At 45.4% G+C, this 19825-nt stretch overlaps 1 protein-coding gene across 6 annotated transcripts in view; it reads left to right on the top strand.

Annotated features, from left to right (window-relative positions):
- lrsam1 (leucine rich repeat and sterile alpha motif containing 1) overlaps positions 1–19825 on the top strand; it is a 55633-nt gene that overhangs the window by 30371 nt on the left and 5437 nt on the right. For 5 of the 6 annotated variants that reach the window (XM_073052186.1, XM_073052185.1, XM_073052190.1 and 2 more), the window contains 11 exons: positions 2379–2408; positions 4813–4935; positions 5762–5901; positions 7851–7895; positions 9041–9111; positions 11013–11112; positions 13503–13590; positions 14741–14815; positions 17362–17442; positions 18033–18128; positions 18631–18729. In XM_073052186.1, the coding sequence (XP_072908287.1) occupies positions 2379–2408; positions 4813–4935; positions 5762–5901; positions 7851–7895; positions 9041–9111; positions 11013–11112; positions 13503–13590; positions 14741–14815; positions 17362–17442; positions 18033–18128; positions 18631–18729 (948 nt within the window). The remainder of the gene's footprint in view (positions 1–2378; positions 2409–4812; positions 4936–5761; positions 5902–7850; positions 7896–9040; positions 9112–11012; positions 11113–13502; positions 13591–14740; positions 14816–17361; positions 17443–18032; positions 18129–18630; positions 18730–19825) is intronic. The other variant, XM_073052187.1, reaches the window with a different exon arrangement.

Genomic DNA, 19825 nt, shown 5'->3' with positions numbered 1-19825 from the left:
GATGGGAGGAGGGGTGATAGGTGAAATCAGATGGGGAAAGGTAAAGGGCTGAAGGAAAAGGAATCTGATAGGAGAGGACAGCGGACCATGGAAGAGAGAGATGGAGGAGGGGCTCCGGGGGGAACTGATGTGTAGGTGAGGAAAAGAGTAAGGAGGGATCAGAATAAGGAATTGAAAAAGAGGGGGGGGGGGGATAGAAATTAGCAGGTTAGACAAATCGATGTTTATACCATCGGGTTGGAGGCTACTCAGACAGAATATGCGGTGTTGCTCCTCCAACCTGAGTGTGGCCTCATCGTGGCAATAGACGAAGCCATCGACCAACCTGTCGGAATGCGAATTGACGTCGAACTTAAGTGGCAAGTCACTGGGAAATCCTGTTTTCTGTGGTGAACAGATGAAGATCCCCAACAAATTGCAGTCGGATCTAACCGATGCAGAGGAGGCCACACCAGTTACAGTAGATGACTCTGACAGGCTCGCAGGTGAAGTGCACGTCACCTAGAAGTGTTTGAGGCCTGAGATGTAGTGAAGGAGGAGGTGTAAGGGCGGGTGTAGTGCTTTTCACATTTCAGCCTGTATTGGAACATGAAAGCAGATACGTGTACAGCTGGGCGAATGATATGTTTCGCTCTGTAGTATCTGTATTTAGAGTGGTTGGAAGTTCCTCTTTCTCTTTTACATTTTCATATTGTTGTAATTGCACTGGGTATTTCAGAAAAATATCAATTACTGTTAAAAATACCAGCTAAAGTCTGTTGTGAAGAGACTCTTGAGGGATAATGGCATATTGACCAATTCTTTTGGAATGTCAAAAGGATTAGGTCAGGATGCTAGTACCCCTCAGTTAAGTCCTGACCAAAGCCATGCTGATGAACAACTTCATGAACTCCATTCCCCTCCTTCAACATAATTGCACAGGGGAAGGCCATTTAGCCCATCTGATTCATGCTAGCTCCCAGTAGAGCAATCCCATTGGTTCTAATCCCCTTCCCAACATTTCCCTATATCATTTGCTTATTCGTACCTTTGATATTTGGTGCCATTAACCTGTACTTGGAATAATTTACCTTATAAGTTTAACGTACCGGTACATCTTTGGGATGTGGGAGGAAACCAGTGCAGTAGAGGAAATGGACGTGATCATGGAGAGGGAAATGCAGACAGTGACCATAAGACATAGGAGCAGAATTGAGCCATTCAGCCCATCAAGTCTGATCTGCCATTCCATCATGGCTGATTTATTATCCCTGTCTTCTCTCCATAACCTTTGACATCCATACTAATAAAGGACCTATCAGCCACACCTTTAAATGTACTCAATGACTCGGCCTCCACAGCCACCTGTGGCAATCAATTCTGCAGATTCACCACCCTCTGGCTAAAGAAATTCCTCTTCTCTGTTCTAAAGGGACGTCCCTTTATTCTGAGGCTCTGCCCTCTGGTCCTAGGCTCCCCTACTATAAGAAACATCCCCTCCACATCCACTCTGTCTAGGCCTTTCAGTATTTGATAGTTTTCAATGAGATCCCCGCTCATTCTTCTGAACTCTGAGTACAGGCCCAAAGCCATGAAACGCTCCTCATACATTAACCCTTTCATTCTTGGAATAATTCTCCTCTCCAATGCCAGCACATCTTCCCTAAGATAAGGGGCACAAAACTGTCACAATACTCCAGGTAAGGCCTTACCAGTGCCTTATAAAGCTTCAGCATCACATTCTTGCTCTTACATTCTAGTCCCCTTAAAATGAACGCTAGCATTGCATTTGCTGCCTTTACCACCTGTAAATTATTGATTAGGAAATCCTGCACGAGGAGTCCCCAGTCCCTTAGAACCTCTGATTTCTGAATTCTCTCCCCATTTAGAAAATAGTCTACACCTTTATTCCTCCTGCCAAGGTGTATGACCAGACACTTTCCTACACCCACTACATTGCCTACACTGAGGCAACAGCAGGAACTGTTGCACAACTGCTGTTCTCAGCAGGTAGGCTGTTCCTCCCTCCGTAGATGCTGCCTGACCACTGAGTTCATGACAATATTTTTCAGATTTTTCTTTTTAGTTCTTTAGTGTTTTGATAACCATCGTTTCTTACTGTTAAATCAGTTGGTGTTGTACTATTCTAAAAGTGTCGGTTTTTTCCACCCAAACGTTCATCCCCTTTTCTTGGTGTCACGTACTTAAACAAGAATGACACCCAGCAGTTGTCCATTATTGCACTCGCGCCACTTCCCTTCAATTCCTTGCTATCGAAAACTTTACCAAGCTACAACTTGAAGATACTGAGCGACTGGGATGTCACTGATGTATACAGACAAGTGCTTGACGTGGCCAGTTTATGGCACTACGTTTACAAGACTTTTGTTTCTTTACAGAGCAAGTTCATGGACTATGAAAAGAGAAAGGTAAGAAACTGTGCTTTGCCTGTTATTTTAATGGATTCTATTTAATAATTGATTTAAATTTTGAGGACCATTTTGTTGACTCCCGCACACTCTGTCTCATTATACAGAAAGTTAATTGTCCAACCCCCCCCCCCCTCCCCAATCACCCATTTGTAAAGAATTCCTACAGACAGAATCCTTACCTATTCTCCATCCTAATGGAGAAAATCCATTCTCACTCTCGGAATGTGTTAAACTTTGTAACCTGAGTTATAATCTCTAAATTAGTACCATGAATAATTATCTGTGATATTGTTTTTTTGTTAATTTTTTAATAAGTTTCTACAATGCGACAAAACAAAAAAAAACAGTTTAAAAGAGGTTTATACAATGCAAAACAAACCTATCAAATGTACAGTTCATAACAATTAAGAAAAAGCACCTATAGTAGAATCATATAAAGTTAGTTACAACCCCGCCCTCCCACTACCCAACTCCAAGCCAACTTTACAATATATAAAAAAGTTAATCAGAATTTTTATCACCACAGAGCTGTATTTATAAAAAGGTATATTGCCAACTGCCTGAGCTATAATATGTTTACACATTTTAAAAAACCGTAAATCTTAACCGAAAGAAGCTGGAAGTAAGGGGTTTAAATGCAGAAGAAAAAAGGGAGGATGCACCCTTAATCTAAACGGGAATTATGAAAATATTCAAGAAAAGGTCCCCACAACTTTTGGAACTTTATGTCCAAATTAAGAAGTGAATAATGAATCTTTTCAAGGTCTAAGCAGGACATAATATCTCTGAGCTATTGAGCATGAGTGGGTGGGGCAGCATCTCTCCACCTAAGAAGGACTGCACGTCTGGCCAAATGAGAGGCGAAAGATGGTGTACGATGCTTAGTCGGAGTCAAATGTACACATTTGTATGTCAACTTCTCCCAAAGTACCAAAAAGAGCAATCAGAGGGTTAGGTTCCAAATAGCAATTAAGCATATGAGATAAAGTTTAAAAAACATCTCTCCAGAATTTCTCCAAGCTAGGACAAGCCCAATACATATGAATAAGAGAGGCCATGCCCCCTTTACACTTATCGCAACAGGGACTAATATCAGGATAGAACCGCGATAATTTAGTTTTAGACATACGAGCCCTGTGTACCACCTTGAACTGTAAAAGGCAGTGGCGAGCACATAGAGAAGTTGAATTAACTGACTTGAGAATTGAATCCCAAACCTCATCAGACAAAGAAAAATTTAAATCATGCTTCTGGGCAGTTTTAATTTTGTCAAAGGGGGCTCACCTCAACATCATTAACATATCTCGAATAGTAGAAATTAAACCTTTACCCAATGGATTCATATGAAGAAACGAATCCACAACATTTTTATTGGGTACCTCAGGAAAGTTTGGTATTAAAGGGTTGATAAAATGTCTAATTTGGAGATATCTAAAGAAATGAGTGTTAGGTAGACCAAACTTTACAGACAATTGTTCAAAAGATGCAAAGCACTTATCTATGAAAAGATCTTCAAAGCACCTAATGCCCTTTCTCTGCCAGTCCAGAAATGTTAAATCCTGCATAAAAGGCTGAAAAAGATGATTATGTAGAATAGGACTAGAGGCAGAAAAACCGTTATATTTTCTGAACTGAGCCCATATTCTCAGACTGTGTCTGACAACTGGATTAACAATTGATTTAGGCAAATGGCAAGGAAGTGTGGATCCAAGAAGTGCAGAGACGCAGAGATTCTTATTAGAGTTCAGCTCCATCGCCACCCATATTGGGTAGTCAGACTGATTATAAAAGTAAGACCAAAAGATAAGACAACGTATGTTGACCATCCAGTAATATAAACGAAAATTGGGCAAGGACATACCCCCTACCCTTTTTGGTTTTTGAAGGTGAGCATCTGTGATATTGTTAACGGTTGTCTTCTGGAAAGCCCACTTTTACTTGAACCAAATATATGGTAAAACAGTTAGTTTGGAACTTATTGCAGTTGTCAAAATGTGACTTTGTACTGAAAGTGATTTTCACCATCCTTGTGTAATTCCTTCTCTGGTGACTTTCATAAGTGTTCCCTATAATTTCTCTGAGGACTTCCCAGGATCTCACTTTTTCTCACTACTAATCAGATACTAAGCAAGCCACAGATTTGACTTAAACACTTGGCAATTTTTCAATGTGGAGAAGATACTTGGATAATATGCTCTGAATAAAGAGCGGGCTAATAGTCTTCCTCAGTCCTGCTGTGGGTCTCCTGAAATGTCATCCATCCCCCTACACTGATGGTGCTCAAACATCAAGTGTTGCTCTGGATTCCAACATCGGCATTCTGTGTCTCTGCCAACTGACTGTTGTTCTGTTCAAATCTCCGGTTGTTTTTACAACATTTACCCCCCTGTCTGGTTGGCAGGAGCAAAAGCAGCAGGAAAAACTGGCGTTCGAGAGGAGGCTGAATGAGGAGCAGCGGGAGAGGACGCAGCTTATCTTGCAGAACAGCAGCCACAAGGAGCAAGTCCTGAAGTCGGTGAAACAGGTAGGCAAAAGCAGGAAGGGTGGTCACGGGGACTTGGTAATGTCAAGAATCGCTAGTCTTCTGCTTCCATGACCTTGCAGCTACAACGTGCCACAGTGCCACATAACTCCCCTCCCTTTCACAGCAAACTCTTGGTTCGCAGGAGGCTATGGACCTCTCTCTCCAGACTCCTCCAGCGGTATCAGCGGTAAAGGTGTTCTCTGACAGAGACAGTTCTTTGAAGAGCAAATTGCTGATTCTCACTTTGTAATCTATGCCATCTGGGTAACTGAATCTCATCACTGTGTGCATGTGTCAGCTAAAATTAGTGCTGAGTATGGGAACTGTTTGAGCAATCATTGCTGGCAGATCCGCTTGTGTGAGGTCAGGAATTCACAAATGAACCTGTTGCTTTGGTCAGGGGAGAATTGGATATTGATGGTGTAACTGAGTATTTGATTTTTACAGTGGTAGAGACATTTGGGTTGTTCAGTGAAAAAAAACGGCCTTTGACCTACTCTGTCAACGCTGACTATCAGGTAGCTCATCCGTGCTGATTAACTTTACCGGACTTGGTCTGCAGCCTTCTGCTTTAAATATTGTGAGCGAACCTGCCTCCACCATCCCCTAGGCGGAGCATTCTGAACTCCAGCCACCCTCTGGGTGAGAACAACCCTTTTTCCCTCTGAACTAGCTTGCATTAAAACCGTGCCCCTTGGTTATGGATGTCACTGCCATGGGGAAATTTTTGCTTCTGTCTCTCCTATCAATTGTGGATCAGTAATCGCTGTCCTGGGATTCTCTGTGCTCTTCGTCCACACACCGTTGTGCCTGATTTCTTCCACAGGAGCAGGGGAAGCTGGAACAGGGTCTCCGAGACCAACAACGCTACGTGGAGGAGGAGCGGCAGCGACTGCAGGCGGAGCTGAAACGCGGGGAGGACGGAGCAATGAGCCTGATCTGTAACATGCTGGAGGACAGCGAGAGGTGAGAGGGGAGGGGGAAGCGTAGAGGGGAGACCAGACGCGCAAGAAAGGAACATTCAGCGATGTCTGGCCAGGATTATGAGGACTGACAGGAGTAGTAGTAGTAGTAGGGCTAATAGGACTTGATGTTTCAATCCCCATGATAAAGTCGGCACTCTGGATGTTGGCAGCAGGCTTGGAGTGGTGACGAGGAAGGTAGCAACTTGTAGGCTAACTGAGGTATCTCTCTCCATGAATAGTTAAGCACGGGCTGATGTGTTAACGAAAGTGCCAGGCTTGAGGTGATGAATAACCACTTACAAACACTCATTAATTTCCAACATTTTGCTCTCTAACAATTCTAATTTTGCCTTGAAGTGCTTGCCTGACTGTGTGATTGAGGTTCAGCCTCTAGGGTGACGTGAACCTCTCCAGAAAAGTTACTCACGTGTTGCAGCGACACAGACCGCAGTAGCTGTGATTGGTCCACTTGGAAGCGTTGCATTTCCTCCTACACGTTTCCGGTTGCTTCTTCTCCGCCATGTCTGTAGGCTGTGCGTACACCGATATGAAATAGATGAACCAAATCGTCAAATCTACCAGCCGACATGCGAAAATGTTTGAAGTGCATTTCCTCGTCCATATCTCTCACAAAGAAACTCAACACAGTGGCATAGAAACCCCACCGCCAACTAGCATTTTGGCGCGCACCAACGCATGCTCGCTACGGCGTAGAGCGACGCAGAAGTGAAAATCAGGGTTATGGCTTAGGCTGTGGTGTAGCCCGTACGCACAAGTATAAATCAGCCTTTAGTGACTGTGGAAGTACTGGATTCTCATAAAATCATATCTGATTCACTAATGTGTATCAGAAAACACATCTGCTCTCCTTTCCCGTCTGGTCTATATGTCATCCCAATGTCATTGAAGTGTAGAATTTTTGCACTGGCGATATTGTGAGAGACAATTTGAGCTCCAAATCTAAGGAAAGATGTGCTGGCCTTGGAGAGGGCCCAGAGAAGGTTCAGGCGAATGATTCCGGCAATGAAGGGCTTCATGTAACGAGGGTTTAATAGTTTTGGGGCTGTACTTGCTGGAGTTTAGAACAGGGTTTCCTAACTATTTTTATGCCATGGACTCCCCCATCATTAACCAAGGGACCCATGGACCCCTGGTTGGAAACCCTTCGTCTAGAAGGAAAAGTGTGAAACCTACCAAATACTGAAATGCCTGGATACAGTGGATGTGGAGAGGCTATTTGCATTTTTGGCAGAGTCTAAGATCTGAGGGCACGGCTTTAGAATGAAAGGATATTCCTGAGATGAGGGGGAATGTCCCCAGCCAGAGGGTGGTGAATCTGGAATTTGTTGCCACAGTAAACTGAGGAGGCCAGGCTACTGGGTGCATTTGAAACAGAGATTGATCGATTCATGATTGTTAAAAGGTTATTGGGAGAAGGAGGGAGAATGAGAATTGGCTATGGTTGAAAGGTAGGGCAGACTTGATGGACCAAATGGATTAATTCTGCTCCTATATCTTTTGTCCTTATGGACTACCCCTTGAAATAATGAGCAAGTCATTGGCACATCCCAACAACAAGTTATAAACTAAGGTCCCTGGAGTTGGATTTTAACCCATTGGCTATCAGGTGGGAGCAATCCCTGTGTGCAGTGCTGACAGAATCCAAGTTCTCTTCTCCATGTGTCTGGCTGAACTGGCAATCTCAAAAATGCACTGCTGATTAAAGAGGGCAGTACCACTTCAGGCCAGGCAGACCCCTAAACTCCTGGTGAAATTTATCAGAACTGTTGTCCTTGTATAAAGTACTCAAGTTTTCATTTATATTCTGAAATTAAAGAATAATTTTGTGGGCAGCGCAGAAAGGGGGTTGGGCATGTGTATGTACCTGGTCTCTCCTTTTGTGTATGTTCCAGTTACAATAATTAATGTTTTTTTCTTAATTTTTTTTAGAAGAAAACAGAACTCAATGCTGATAGAGTCGCTGGAAAAAGAGAGGTGAGAACCAGGGTGTGAATTCTGAAGCCAAGAGACGGGAATCCCCAAGAAGCTGTAAAGATCTCCAGGGCTGCTATAAGTTTCACAAACAGTGACAGGAAGTTGCAACAAAGAGATGGTGATGAATTAATAATGTCCAAATCGTTGAACTCTGTTCCTTTTTGCATGGCTCATTACCCAAAAAGAAAATTTGGACTTGAGAGACCTGAGGTTATTCCGTTGTGGTTCGGAAGTCTGAAAGGAAACTTTTAAAATGTTAAATACCCTGGGCTTTGATAGAACAAGTAGTTAAAAGCTATTCATATTGTGGAGATGGTAGGGAGGCAGAAACTTAAAATCAGCAGAATGAAATTAAATTTAGAGGAATTGCTCTTTTCCTGTGTTGTTATAGCGTGGAATAGTTAACCATCGTGAACTGTTGGGATAAGGTGCACCTCTCCACTAAAATGTACAGTGAATCAAAAAACTACAAGAGCAGCTGATTGAACCTACTTTATTGCTCAAACAAAGAAATAATACTCATAGCACAATGTGACCGGCCTCCCACACTGTAATCATTTTTGTGTTCTAAATTTAATGTTCTTGCAATCCTATGACTTTGTAACCATTATAGATTAAGAAATAGGTCAGTGTATAACTGCATGGATCACTCTCACCTCCAGAACAAGGTCCCAAATGCTCCCAAACTTTTGGCCACTGAATTTCACCATGAAATGTGATTCATCCTGACATCCACACAAATATTTAAGATAAGAACATCAAGAAAAATGTCTTCATTTAATGCTCACTCCATGACACTTTGTTAGTAATTGTACCTCTGTGTTCATCCAGCTCCCTGCTTTCCCTGATCCCATTTGTTACTCGTAGCTTGTCCCACGCGCCCCTGAGGATGCTAATCTGACTCGGTGATGTCCTCGCGAGCAATAACTCTTGGTGTTCTTTGTAAGCCAGTTGGAATTGCCTGCCCCAGTCTGTTTTGCTCTCTCTTCTCCCCAGCTTGTTCTATATTGTTAGTTTTTGTTTCCCATCAATAAAGCAATAAAATGGCAGATGTTACTGGGAGAACTGAAGGATTTTCCGTTCAGCATTGTGCATCCCCACTCCCTGTAGTATTGTAAACGTTGCCTCCTGTCTGCCCCCTGTAGGGTGAGAATGGAACAGCTTATGACTATAACGCAAGAGGAGAATGAGAGACTGCGAAAGAAAGAGGTGGCAGGTAAGCACTTCAACCTCTTGTACAGAGATTTCCTCAGTTATTTGGGATTCTAGCAATGTGTGTCAATATATATTAAAATTATTTTGCTGATCTGGCTTTCTCCACTGCACAGAACACACAGTAAGGGAGGGGAGCTGCCAGCTCCCAAAAGGGTTGCTTATCCATAAGTCAAGCTTGTAGTTTTGAGTCCCATTCCTGAACTTTGAGGACATAAGCTATAGGGAACCTCCAATTCTGTGTAGAGTGTGAAGTTGGCAATTCAGCCTCACAGTGACACACACAATCTCCCAGAACGGGAGGCTTTTTTCCCCAACTTCACTTCACACCAGAACCCCACTAAGTCAAAATGTACCCATTGTCTAATGTCTCTAAAATATAATTGTGCTATTTACCTCACTTTGATCACTGGGACCTTGCTGACCATAAACTACCTGTTGTAGTTTCTTTGTTGCACCAGTGACTGCCGTTCGAAATGAGACGCGTGCTGTAAATCCTCAGCAGGTCAGGCAATATCAGTGAGGGAGAAACAAAGGTAACACTTTGGGTTCACCATCTTTGACTAGAAATTCCTACTTTTGGTTTGAATATTCCATTGGCTATAAAGTCTTTCAAAGTAAAAAGGAAGATCTGCTTTTGTTTACTCATTACCACAACCTGGGAATGTCACAAAATACTTCAGAAAAGTTTGAAGTTTTTCCTCGTAGTGTAATTATTTAGTTTAATGTCTCATCTGGAGGCCAGCATCTTCAGGACAATACGACACTTCCTCGTTCTTGCACTAAAGTGTTAGCTTGGATTGAATTGTGCAAACCCACCCACTGACTCAGGAGGTAAAGAGAGGTGCATGCAAGTTAAATCTCAAACATGACACAGAGTATCCTGAAGTATTAGAAGATTTACATAAATGCTACGTTAAGGACCTGTGTTCCCCAGGATGCTGCAATAGGTGTTTACTAGTCACAGCGAAGTTCCAGGCACAGAGGCTAGGGTTGTTGTAAGTTTCATCATCATCATCGTCTTCTTCGTGGCCCCTGAGCTCCCAGTGGAACATAGGCTGTTGATGAGCTCCCATCTCCATTGTCCAAAGTCGATGGTCTGGTTGGAGTTCATCAATGTCTCTGTGATCCATTATATCCAATGTACAGGGGATTGGCCTATACAGCTTCACCACAGCCCTGTTGGCTGGACTTGCCCTTTTCCACGTTTCACAACGGGGACATGGGGTTGGACTTTGAGAGGCAAACTTCATCTTCAGATAGTTCTAAAATGGGGTCACAATAATATCTCTTTTGGTGAAACTGGAGTCTTTTGGGAAACGCTGCTGTTCTGTGGAGCAGAGAAGCCTGACAGTGACATACTGTGACTGGCTGTGTTAGCTCAGTATGGGACGTCCCAAAAATGAGAGGAAATAAATCAATGCATTACAGTTGCACTTGTCTTGAATACTCAGCTCAAGGTGTCTGTCTCTTGCCCTCTCTATGTACTTCTGTGTTGTATTCTGGCTGATCTCCTTACAGCAAATATCTATCCTGATCTGTGCACCCATCTGCTCTGTACCCTTCAGCCAGTTACTCTTGTTTCTAGTCCCCCCTCTACAAGTCCAACACCCCAGATCTTCAATTATCTAAGGACACTGCGTTCCATTAATGAGCAACCCTCCAGCACCGGGGCAACTTGCAGCAGCCGTTTACCCCACACATTTTTGGGATGGGGAAGAAATGGAGCGCCAGTCACAGGGAGAACATGCAAACTCCACATGGGCAGCACCAGAGGAACCCAGGTTCTCTGGAGCTGTGAGATAATGGCTCCCACAGTGGCACAGATTAATAACTGTAGTGTGAAGTGCACTGGAATACTTTAGCAAGGTAGAAATGCCTTCTCTCTCCTCTTCATTTTTTTAGCTGCTATGCAGGAGATGCTGTCGGAAAGCACCCTGAACAAAATTCTGCAGACGGTCTATGAGACGAAGAGACAACAGCTGGTAGATGAAGCCAGCACCAGGTACAAATAACCCAGCGGTAGCATTACGCTGAACCTCTTGGGTTGCTTTTAAGCGACAGCTGAAATGGTTGCAGATTGTTTGGGTGATGGAATGGTGGAGCAGACTCGATGGGCCAAATGGCCTAACTCTGCTGCTATGTCTTACGGGTTAGATTGATGTGGAGCCCTGTCACCCCTGTACTGATGTCGGAGGCCAGTGCTGCCTCACCAAAGATTGCAAACCATCCACAAAGAATGAACCATCATTAGTGTTGCAGCCCCGGTGCCAATCTGGCCACCACAAGGAGAAACTGTGGGAACCCAGAATAAGGAAGCAATGAGGTGAGATGTTGAGAAAGAAATTAGAACATTTTATTGGAGAGACTTTTGTGAGGTAAGAATGAAAAACAGATATGGACCGAGGAGAGCAAAGTAAAACTGAAGTACACTTGGTACCGATCCACCCCAGTATAATTATCAGTCCTTAGTAAAGATCGTGGTTTCATCCCTTATACCCCCATCTCAATTAACTCCAAACTTGACATTGACTTCTTCTGCCACCTCCGATTCTTCGTCCATTTCTTTGGTCAGTTGCCTTCTTTCCAAACCCAAACCACAGTGACCCTCCAGTACTCCTGATCTACCTGGAACCCTCCCCCGGGCACTAACCCTCTCTAGGTGTATTCATTGCTGATATCAATGCTATCTTTTCTGCTCCCCTTTCACACTCCACTCTACCCCACTCTGACCTTGCATCGCTCCATTCACTCAGAGCCAACCCCAATATCAGCAGCAAACACACTGCCAAGGGTGGGCTATGCTGAGATCTGGTGAACTAATCTTTATCTTGCAGAAGCCAGACATCAGTTCTGGGTGACCTCCTCCCTATGGATCATGATTCCGCCTTCAAATGTCAAGCCACGATCTCCCAGACAGTTATGGACCTCATTTTCTCAAAGTGAGACCTTGCCTCCTCAGCTTTCAGCCTCTTTATATCCCAGCCCCAAACAGCACTTCTATCCCCTGTCTAAAACCCACAAGATTTACTGTCCTGGCAGACTTATTGGTCTGGCCTGCTCTTGTCTCACTGATGGTATCTCTTCCTACCTTGACTCTATCCTTTCTCCTCTGATCCAGTCCCTTCCCACCTGTATCTGTGATTCCTCTGATGCCCTCCACCATACAGACTGTTTCCAAATCCCTGATCTCACCAGGTTCATCCTTATCCTGGACGTCCATCCTCTTTACACTCCCACCCCTTGTAACATGGGACTACGTGCTCTCTGCATCTTCCTTGAACAAAGGCTCAACCAGTTCTCTGTACCGCCACACTCACTGGCCCGACTGAATTTCTGCTTCAACTGCTCACTTAGTCTGGATCAAGAGGGCAGCTGTGGACCCAAGCCTCCTCCATTGCCTCAGTGAGGCCCAGTGCAGGGGTGAGGGAACAACACCTTATCTTCTCTCTGGGCGGGTTGCGGCCTTAAGGATTCAACATTGAATTCTACAACTCTAGATCATTTGGTTTCTTGGCCTGTATCAGGTGTCCACGTGGGTTTGTTTTCTCTTTCCCTGTTTTTTTCCTTCATTTCCTCTGAAAGTGGAGGCTCTGACTGCCAGGCAAGTCGCTCTGCTCTTTGTTCTGCTGTGCCTATATTTTCAAGGGCCTGAATGAGCTCTTCCCCAATTCACAGCCACATTCGTTTATCTTGGTCCATGTGCCAGTGCACCAGGGTCCTCAGGATTCCAGGGTTGAGGATGCGCCAGCATTCCCTACTTGGACATCCTGTAATCCCGGGCAGACCAGGCTTACTGTTTACTCCGGGCTAGGGGGCGGAGAGGGTGGAGATGTGGTACCCATAGGGGTAGAGTCAAATATTAGTGCTGGGCACCGGGATGATGGACTAATGAGGTGAAAGGCACAAAGAATGGATTGGGAGATGTGGTAATTCAGAATGGATGAGTCGTGGAGGGGAGTATGTTTTATGGGAGTCAAGATGCATACAAGAGGGAGAGGAAGTAGCGGAAAATGAGGGTAGACTAGGAGGAGGGAAGTAAAGTGGATGAGGATCTGTGAAATACAAATACCGTTGTAGTCCAGGGTAAAATTGTGAAGGCTTTCAGTGAGAGGGATGTTGGTAAATGTGGGTTAGATATAACTGAATGACAACAGTGAGCCTTGTGCAAATGGAGTGGCATTCCCATAGGAAAGCAGCAGGCTGAGGAAATGGGGCAAGATCACTAGCGGAAAATGGGGCAAGGTAAACTTACTCTTGGCTCAATCCTTAAGCTGCATTAGTGTGGTAGAAAATCTACAACTCGGGCCGATTAGTTACTTGACATGGCAGTGTCAGACAGTAGCTTGCAAAAGATGGAAGTGCCCAAGTGTGTTCTCGGCTTCTGTTTTGCAGCCTAGCTCAAATGGATGGGAGACTTCAGCAAATCCAGGCCTTTCAGCAGCTGGATCAGCACAAGACCATTGGGCAGATTCTTGGTGAGGTATGTTCATTCTGCTCTGTGTCTTACTGAGCTGTGGTTGCCACCAGGTTGAATAGGACTGAGGAGGCATATGAAGCTTAGAAGGGAAATATTTTTACAAAGAATTGTATCTGTAAATGCCGAAGCATTTTGAAAGGATAACAGCTGCATTAATAAAGGATACATGGCAGGCATGTTATGCACAATTGTGTCCTTTAAGCAGAAATGGTAAATAATCTGTTTTAGATGCACAAGAAACTGCAGGTGCTGAAAACATTGACTTACATGATGTGGTGTTTGTTGTCTTGTGGCAACAGTGCATAGGATTGCCATAAGTCACAGAACTAAATTTGTGCAAAAAGGAAGTATGGTTCATGGATTCATGGACCATTCAGAAATTTGGTGGTGGAGGGAAATAAGCTGTTCCTGAATCATTAAGTGGGGGTCTTCAATTGCCCACACCTTTTGTCCTTGGATGCCGCCTTTTTGAGGCCTCAGTGGTGGGGGGCGGGGGGGGTTGTGTCCGTGATGCAGCTGGTGAGTCTACAAGCCTCTGCAAGCTCGTGATCCCTGCATTGGAGCCTCCATACTAACCTGCGATGCAACCAGTCTGAAAACTCTCCACCGGACATCTATAGACATTTGGTCTCATTCCGAATCTCCTCAAACTCCTAACAACGCAGAGCCACTGGTGTGTCTCCCTCATGATTGCATCAACGTGTTGGCCACCAAACAGACCCACTGGGATGTTGATACCCAGGGACTTGAAACTGTTCACCCTTCCCATGGCTGACCCCCTCAGTGAGGGACGGGGTGTGTTCTCCTGACTTCCCATTCCTGAAGTCCACAATCAGTTCCTTTGTCCTGCTGACACTGAAGGCAAGCTTATTGTCGCAATACCACTCAACCAGCCGATCTATCTCAGTCCTGTACACTGCCTCATCTGTGAAGGACACAACCAACAACCTTCTGACAAGCTGCATCTTAGTATTCACAGGCATACTGGAGGGGTTACTGTTGCACTCAGTACTTCCGAGCATGAGAAGAGGGGAAACTGGAACCACACAGTGTTGGGTCTAGGTTGGGAGCAGATATTTATAGACATCCATGAATCCAGTGAATGACATTGTAGTTCTTGTGCCGAAAATTCTCTGCTCTTGTGTGCTTACAGGCTAAAATGCAGAAGATGGCATTTGAAGCACTGCAGGTGAAGAAGGACAGTGAGCACACACGAATCAGGGACCAGGTGAGTGTGGTCCAGTGGGCAGGGCGCCATGTGGAATGCTGTCTTCCTGTCCCAGGTACTGGCTGGGGAAGGGTGGTGGACCCAGCGAGTATTCAGTCTCTGAGCACAGTGCAGCGCGCTGTGTGAACCAGCAATCCCAGGCACACTCAGCCAGTGACACGACAGTGGGTACCGAACACACCCACTGATTCTGTAGTTCTTGTAATTCAACATTTTTATTTCTTTTCTCTTTTTTCATTCTCTTCTTTGTTCTTTTGTGAACTATATATATTTTTTATTTCTCTGACTTTATATATTTTATCCCTCTTCCTGACAATCCTGTTTCCTCTCCTTGTTGGGAAAAGCTTGCAGGTGGGAAGTTTAATACAGGTTTGCAGCCTGGGTAACGTGTTTGGGCGGTGGGGTTGCTACAGATCCCCCATCCTGAAATCAGAGGTTCCCTGCAGTGCCTGATCTATAGTTCCATCCCATACACTGAGCGGAAAATGTCAGATGTTTAATTTTGCCATCTCCATGCTTCACCGCTTGAACTTGCTGCCTGCAACGTTGCACTGCTCCAACTGGATCATCATGTTCGAAAGGTTCATGCACAGGAGTATTTGCAGGCGAGAGCAGTGTTTGAACATTGTTGGTGTAAGATGTGTGGTCCTGCAGGCTTTGTATCTCAGATCCTGTGACTGATTAATGTTAAGCTATGCCCACGTACCGAACAATCTATGTGGTGCCTTGTGTCACTCTGCCAGTACACACCCTATTAAATACACATCAGAAACTCCACTGTTTTCTTCCAGTGGAGTCAGGGAGACAAATCCACTTAACTCAAAAAGTTTACACTCTGACAGTGCAGGACCCCTTCTGTACACCCTTGCTGTTATATCAGATCTGTGAAGTGAGGCTTCAACTTGTAATGCTCTTGACTTCTGTTTGTAAGAAATCTCCTGTGATTCCTGGAAGGGGGTGGGAAAGGGAGGGTAAATGGTAGAAGTGGCAGAGTAAGTACATCTGAATCTGGTTATGGTTAAGGTGGTTTTTCAAGCAGTTTCATCAACTGCACAGTTCTGATTTGAGATGATCACTTGTGATTAGTAGGGTCAATGTGTATAGTAGATAAATGCTGTGAATTTTCCTAATTTTTAAACTTAATTTAGCAAGGTCTACTTATTTAAATTATCTTTAATTTGAAGCAAATGTCCCAACGCAGATCACAGAAAGGCAAGGAGAAGGAAGTGGAATATCAGAGGAGAGTGACCAGAGCAGCATGCATGTAGAATCACAGGGGTAATGGAGGCAGGAATGTCCAGAGTGAGGGGAGCAGAGATTGTGTGTCAGGGAAGGGAGGAGAATGGATTGTGGTTATAATGGGGGAGAGGTGAGGCCAAAGTACACAAGATGAATATTTTAAATTTGTTTGAGAGTTTGTATCCGCAGCGGAGTTTCAGAGGAGGTGAAGCTTGTGGAGTGGGGCGGAAATGAGAGCTCAGCAGCAGGACTTTGTTGTAGGCGGGCCCAGAGGTACCAGCAAGGTGGCTGAGGTGAGAATCAACGAAAGCAGAGGCAGAACTGGATAATGTTCCAAAATGTGAGCAGTGTCTGAGTTTGGAATATAAAAGGATGAAACGCTGAGGCTTTATAAGGCACTGGTCAGACCACACCTGAAGTATTGTGAGCAGTTTTGGGCCCCGTATCTAAGAAAGAATGTACTGGCATTGGAGAGGGTGCAGAGGAGGCTCACAAGACTTGAAAGGTCTCTACTCACAGGAGTTTAGAAGAGCTGGATATTATTGGAACGTACGACTATTGAAAGGCCTAGAGTGGACGTGGAGAGGATGTTTCCAATAGTGGGAATGTGTAGGACCAGAGGACACAGCCTCAGAATAGGACATCCCTTTAGAACAGACACTCAGAGGAATTTCAGTAGCCAGGGGGTGGAGAATCTGAGAACTCTTTGCCACAAACAGCGGTGGATGCCAAGACATTGAGCATGTTTAAAGCGGAGGTTGATAGCATCAAAGGCTACAGTGGGAAAGGCAGGAGAATGGGGTTGAGTTGGAAATATCTGAATTGAGTTGAAATGGGAATATCAGCCATGATGAAATGGCAGAGCAAACTCGATGGGCCAAATGGTTTACTTGTACTCATATCTTATGGTCTGAACGTTTTCCATTCACACCAGTGCTAACAATGGTTTGGTATTGCTCAGACTGAGGCATCCCACGTCTCTAATCCTGGTTTGACCCTGATTAGTCCCCTTCTCCAGAAGGCTGTAATTGGGGTTGGAGCAGACTAGATGGGCCAAATGGCTTCATCCTGCTCCTGTGTCTTATGGTCTTAACCGTCTGTACCCAACTTGCTCTGCGGAGCACAACTGGAAATCCGCGATGACTTTGCTGCATTTCCGCAACACCAGCCACTTCCTTCATCCCATGCAGAAGATACTTCTTGTCATTGTTTAGCCCTCTAGCGTGCTGCTGGTGGCTTGTAAACCACCTCCCACCATCCACCTATGTCTAATCAACCCATTCTATTGTTTGTTTTGAATCATTCAGATCAAATTGATTGAGAATGAGTTAATGCAGCTGACACATCTCGAGTTAGACAGAAGAGAGAGTGACTTGGAGAACCTTCAGGTAGGGTGGAAATCTCACAAACACCACAGTTTGTGGATGATCTGAATCCTGTGTAAAGCAACTCCAGAGCTGCGTTAGTGCATCTTTCATAACGTCTTGAACCTTTGGGCAGTGATTCTTCCCACTCTGTCCAGTGACTTCAGCCTACAGCCTATGTACTTTCATAGAAAGGAGTGCACAGTACCTCCCTCCCGTGCCATCCACCCTCACTCCACATTTCACCCATCACCCTCACCTTTTACCCAGATCTTCATCTTGGCTTTTGTTTTCAACTGTTGATGAACCCTTGCTTTTGATTAATGTACTAGTAACCCAAGTCTGCACCCACCCTGAGCCTCTGACCTGTGCTGTCACCCAGCCACAAGGGCAATCTCTGCTCCTCTCCTGGCCTCTATCTAAAACCTTCTCCTCCACAGGAGTCGCTGATCAAAGTGCTCCAGCCTCTTGGTCTGTTTGCTCCAAAGTGTTCCTCCACCTTCGCACGTCCACTGTCATTAGTGATGTACTAAAATCCCGTTCAACGGGTCTGTGAAGTGGGTAAATACGGAAGCTCACCCCTCTCTGCTTGTTGTTGCTTCTGTCACGTGCAGGAAAACCTGGTGAGCGAACGGCAGGCGCTGACCGACCTCCTGCAGCAGCTTCTGAAGGAAAAGAAGTTGCGGGAGAAGGAGCTGGGGGACCTGTTGGTACGTGTGTCTGGGAGTGGTAATGGTGGGACTTGTACAACTCTACAGGAGCACTGGTGTGTTTCTGGTTATCACTGGGGATTCAGCACAGGGCACTGCGTTACTGGTTGTGGCCAGCTGCATTACCTGAAATTTATCACTGGTATTTCACCGTCCAGCTCCTCTCGATTCCATCGGCCCATTTCCCCCCTCCAATCACCTGCTGCACCCATCTCATCCCTGTCCCTTTCTTAATACCAACGACCTCCCGTCCTCATACACAGTCCTGACGTGGGGTCTTGACCCGAACTGTCGACAACTGGCCCCCCACCCTCAGTCTCAACATGTTCACTGCTAGCATCTCTTGACCTGATGCTCATTAACTTGCCCTACGGCCTAACTTCAGGCGTTGGATCCCATGGAGTGCAGCGGGCAGGGAAATTTGATGAAGGTTATGGGAGCTGATGGAGTGAATTCTGTGGTGGCGGTGGGGATGGATTTCTGCACTTTGTTTCTCTTTCAGGTGGAGATGGAGAAGAAACACGAGACCAGTCAGGAGAATTACTGGCTTATTCAGTACCAGCGCCTGATGGACAAGAAGCCCCTGTCCCTTCGAGCACAGGTGAGAATCTGCCGATTACACGGTTGCAGACGCAGGACAGTGGCTGTTGCTTGTCTTGTCCGCCTGCCCTTTACAACCGGTGACCACATTTAAACTTCACTCTTGTTCATGTTCTAAAAGCCAGTATGGGTGGTGGAAAGAACTTTTCGAGATGGGAAGCAGTTTCTCCTGGTCTTGTACTGGGTTAGCTGTTCTGTTCCATCGACTGAATCAGACCCAAACTGGTGGTTTGTCATTGGGAGCAGGGTCTGGGCCTCAGGTCACGTGAAAACCTGGAGATCAGTCTGCTCCAACGCTGACTAGCTTGTTGAGTTGGATGTTGCAGCCTTTCACTTCTCAGTCCCATTTTCTTAAGACCACGAAGGAGGCCATTCGACACATTCCAGCCCTCCCATCAATCTCGTGCTCCAGTTTTTTCCCTCTGCCCATCGGTATCTCGACTCCCCTGCCACCCACTGACACAAAGCCGGTTAATCTGCCACACAGCCCGTCTTTGGGACGTGGGAGGGAATAGGAGCACCCAGGGGAAACCCACGCAGTCACCGGGAGAGCGTGCAAACTCCACGCCAACAGCAACAGCAGTGCTCAGGATTGCTGAAGCAGTGATTGTTGATTTGTAAAGGTGCTGTGTGGGATGGAGCCTGGCTTTTTTCAGGAGGGGCAGTGGGTCAGTGGTTAGAGGGGGTCTCGTGGTGACCTGGAGCGCAATGCCTGAGGAGGTGGTTGAGGTAGAGACCCGCACCACACTTAAGAAGTGTTGTGATTCTGGATGAGATCTTGGATCACGAAGGCCTGAAGTGCTGGTAATTTGGATTAGTGTAGAGTGAATTTGGGCATTTCATGGCCAGCATGGATACGATGGGCCAAACAGCCCGTTCCCGTGCTGGATTATGGCCTGATTCGAGCATGGTTGGAAACAGGTATGCTGAAACAAAGCAGGCGATACTCTGAAGCAGTCTGACACAAACTGTGCGAGTTTGGAGCAAGCGTAAATCAAAGTTGGGAATGCTGGGTCAGGAGATTCAAAGCATGTTGTCCCAGCTACTCTGAGAAGTATTTCTCCATTGACGACCTCAGCTACCCCACAACCACATCC

This window comes from Hemitrygon akajei, chromosome 7 (assembly GCF_048418815.1).
Source record: "Hemitrygon akajei chromosome 7, sHemAka1.3, whole genome shotgun sequence".
Taxonomy (NCBI): domain Eukaryota; kingdom Metazoa; phylum Chordata; class Chondrichthyes; order Myliobatiformes; family Dasyatidae; genus Hemitrygon; species Hemitrygon akajei.
Note: the sequence above shows the minus strand (reverse complement) of the source record. Positions and strands in the feature narration are given on the sequence as shown.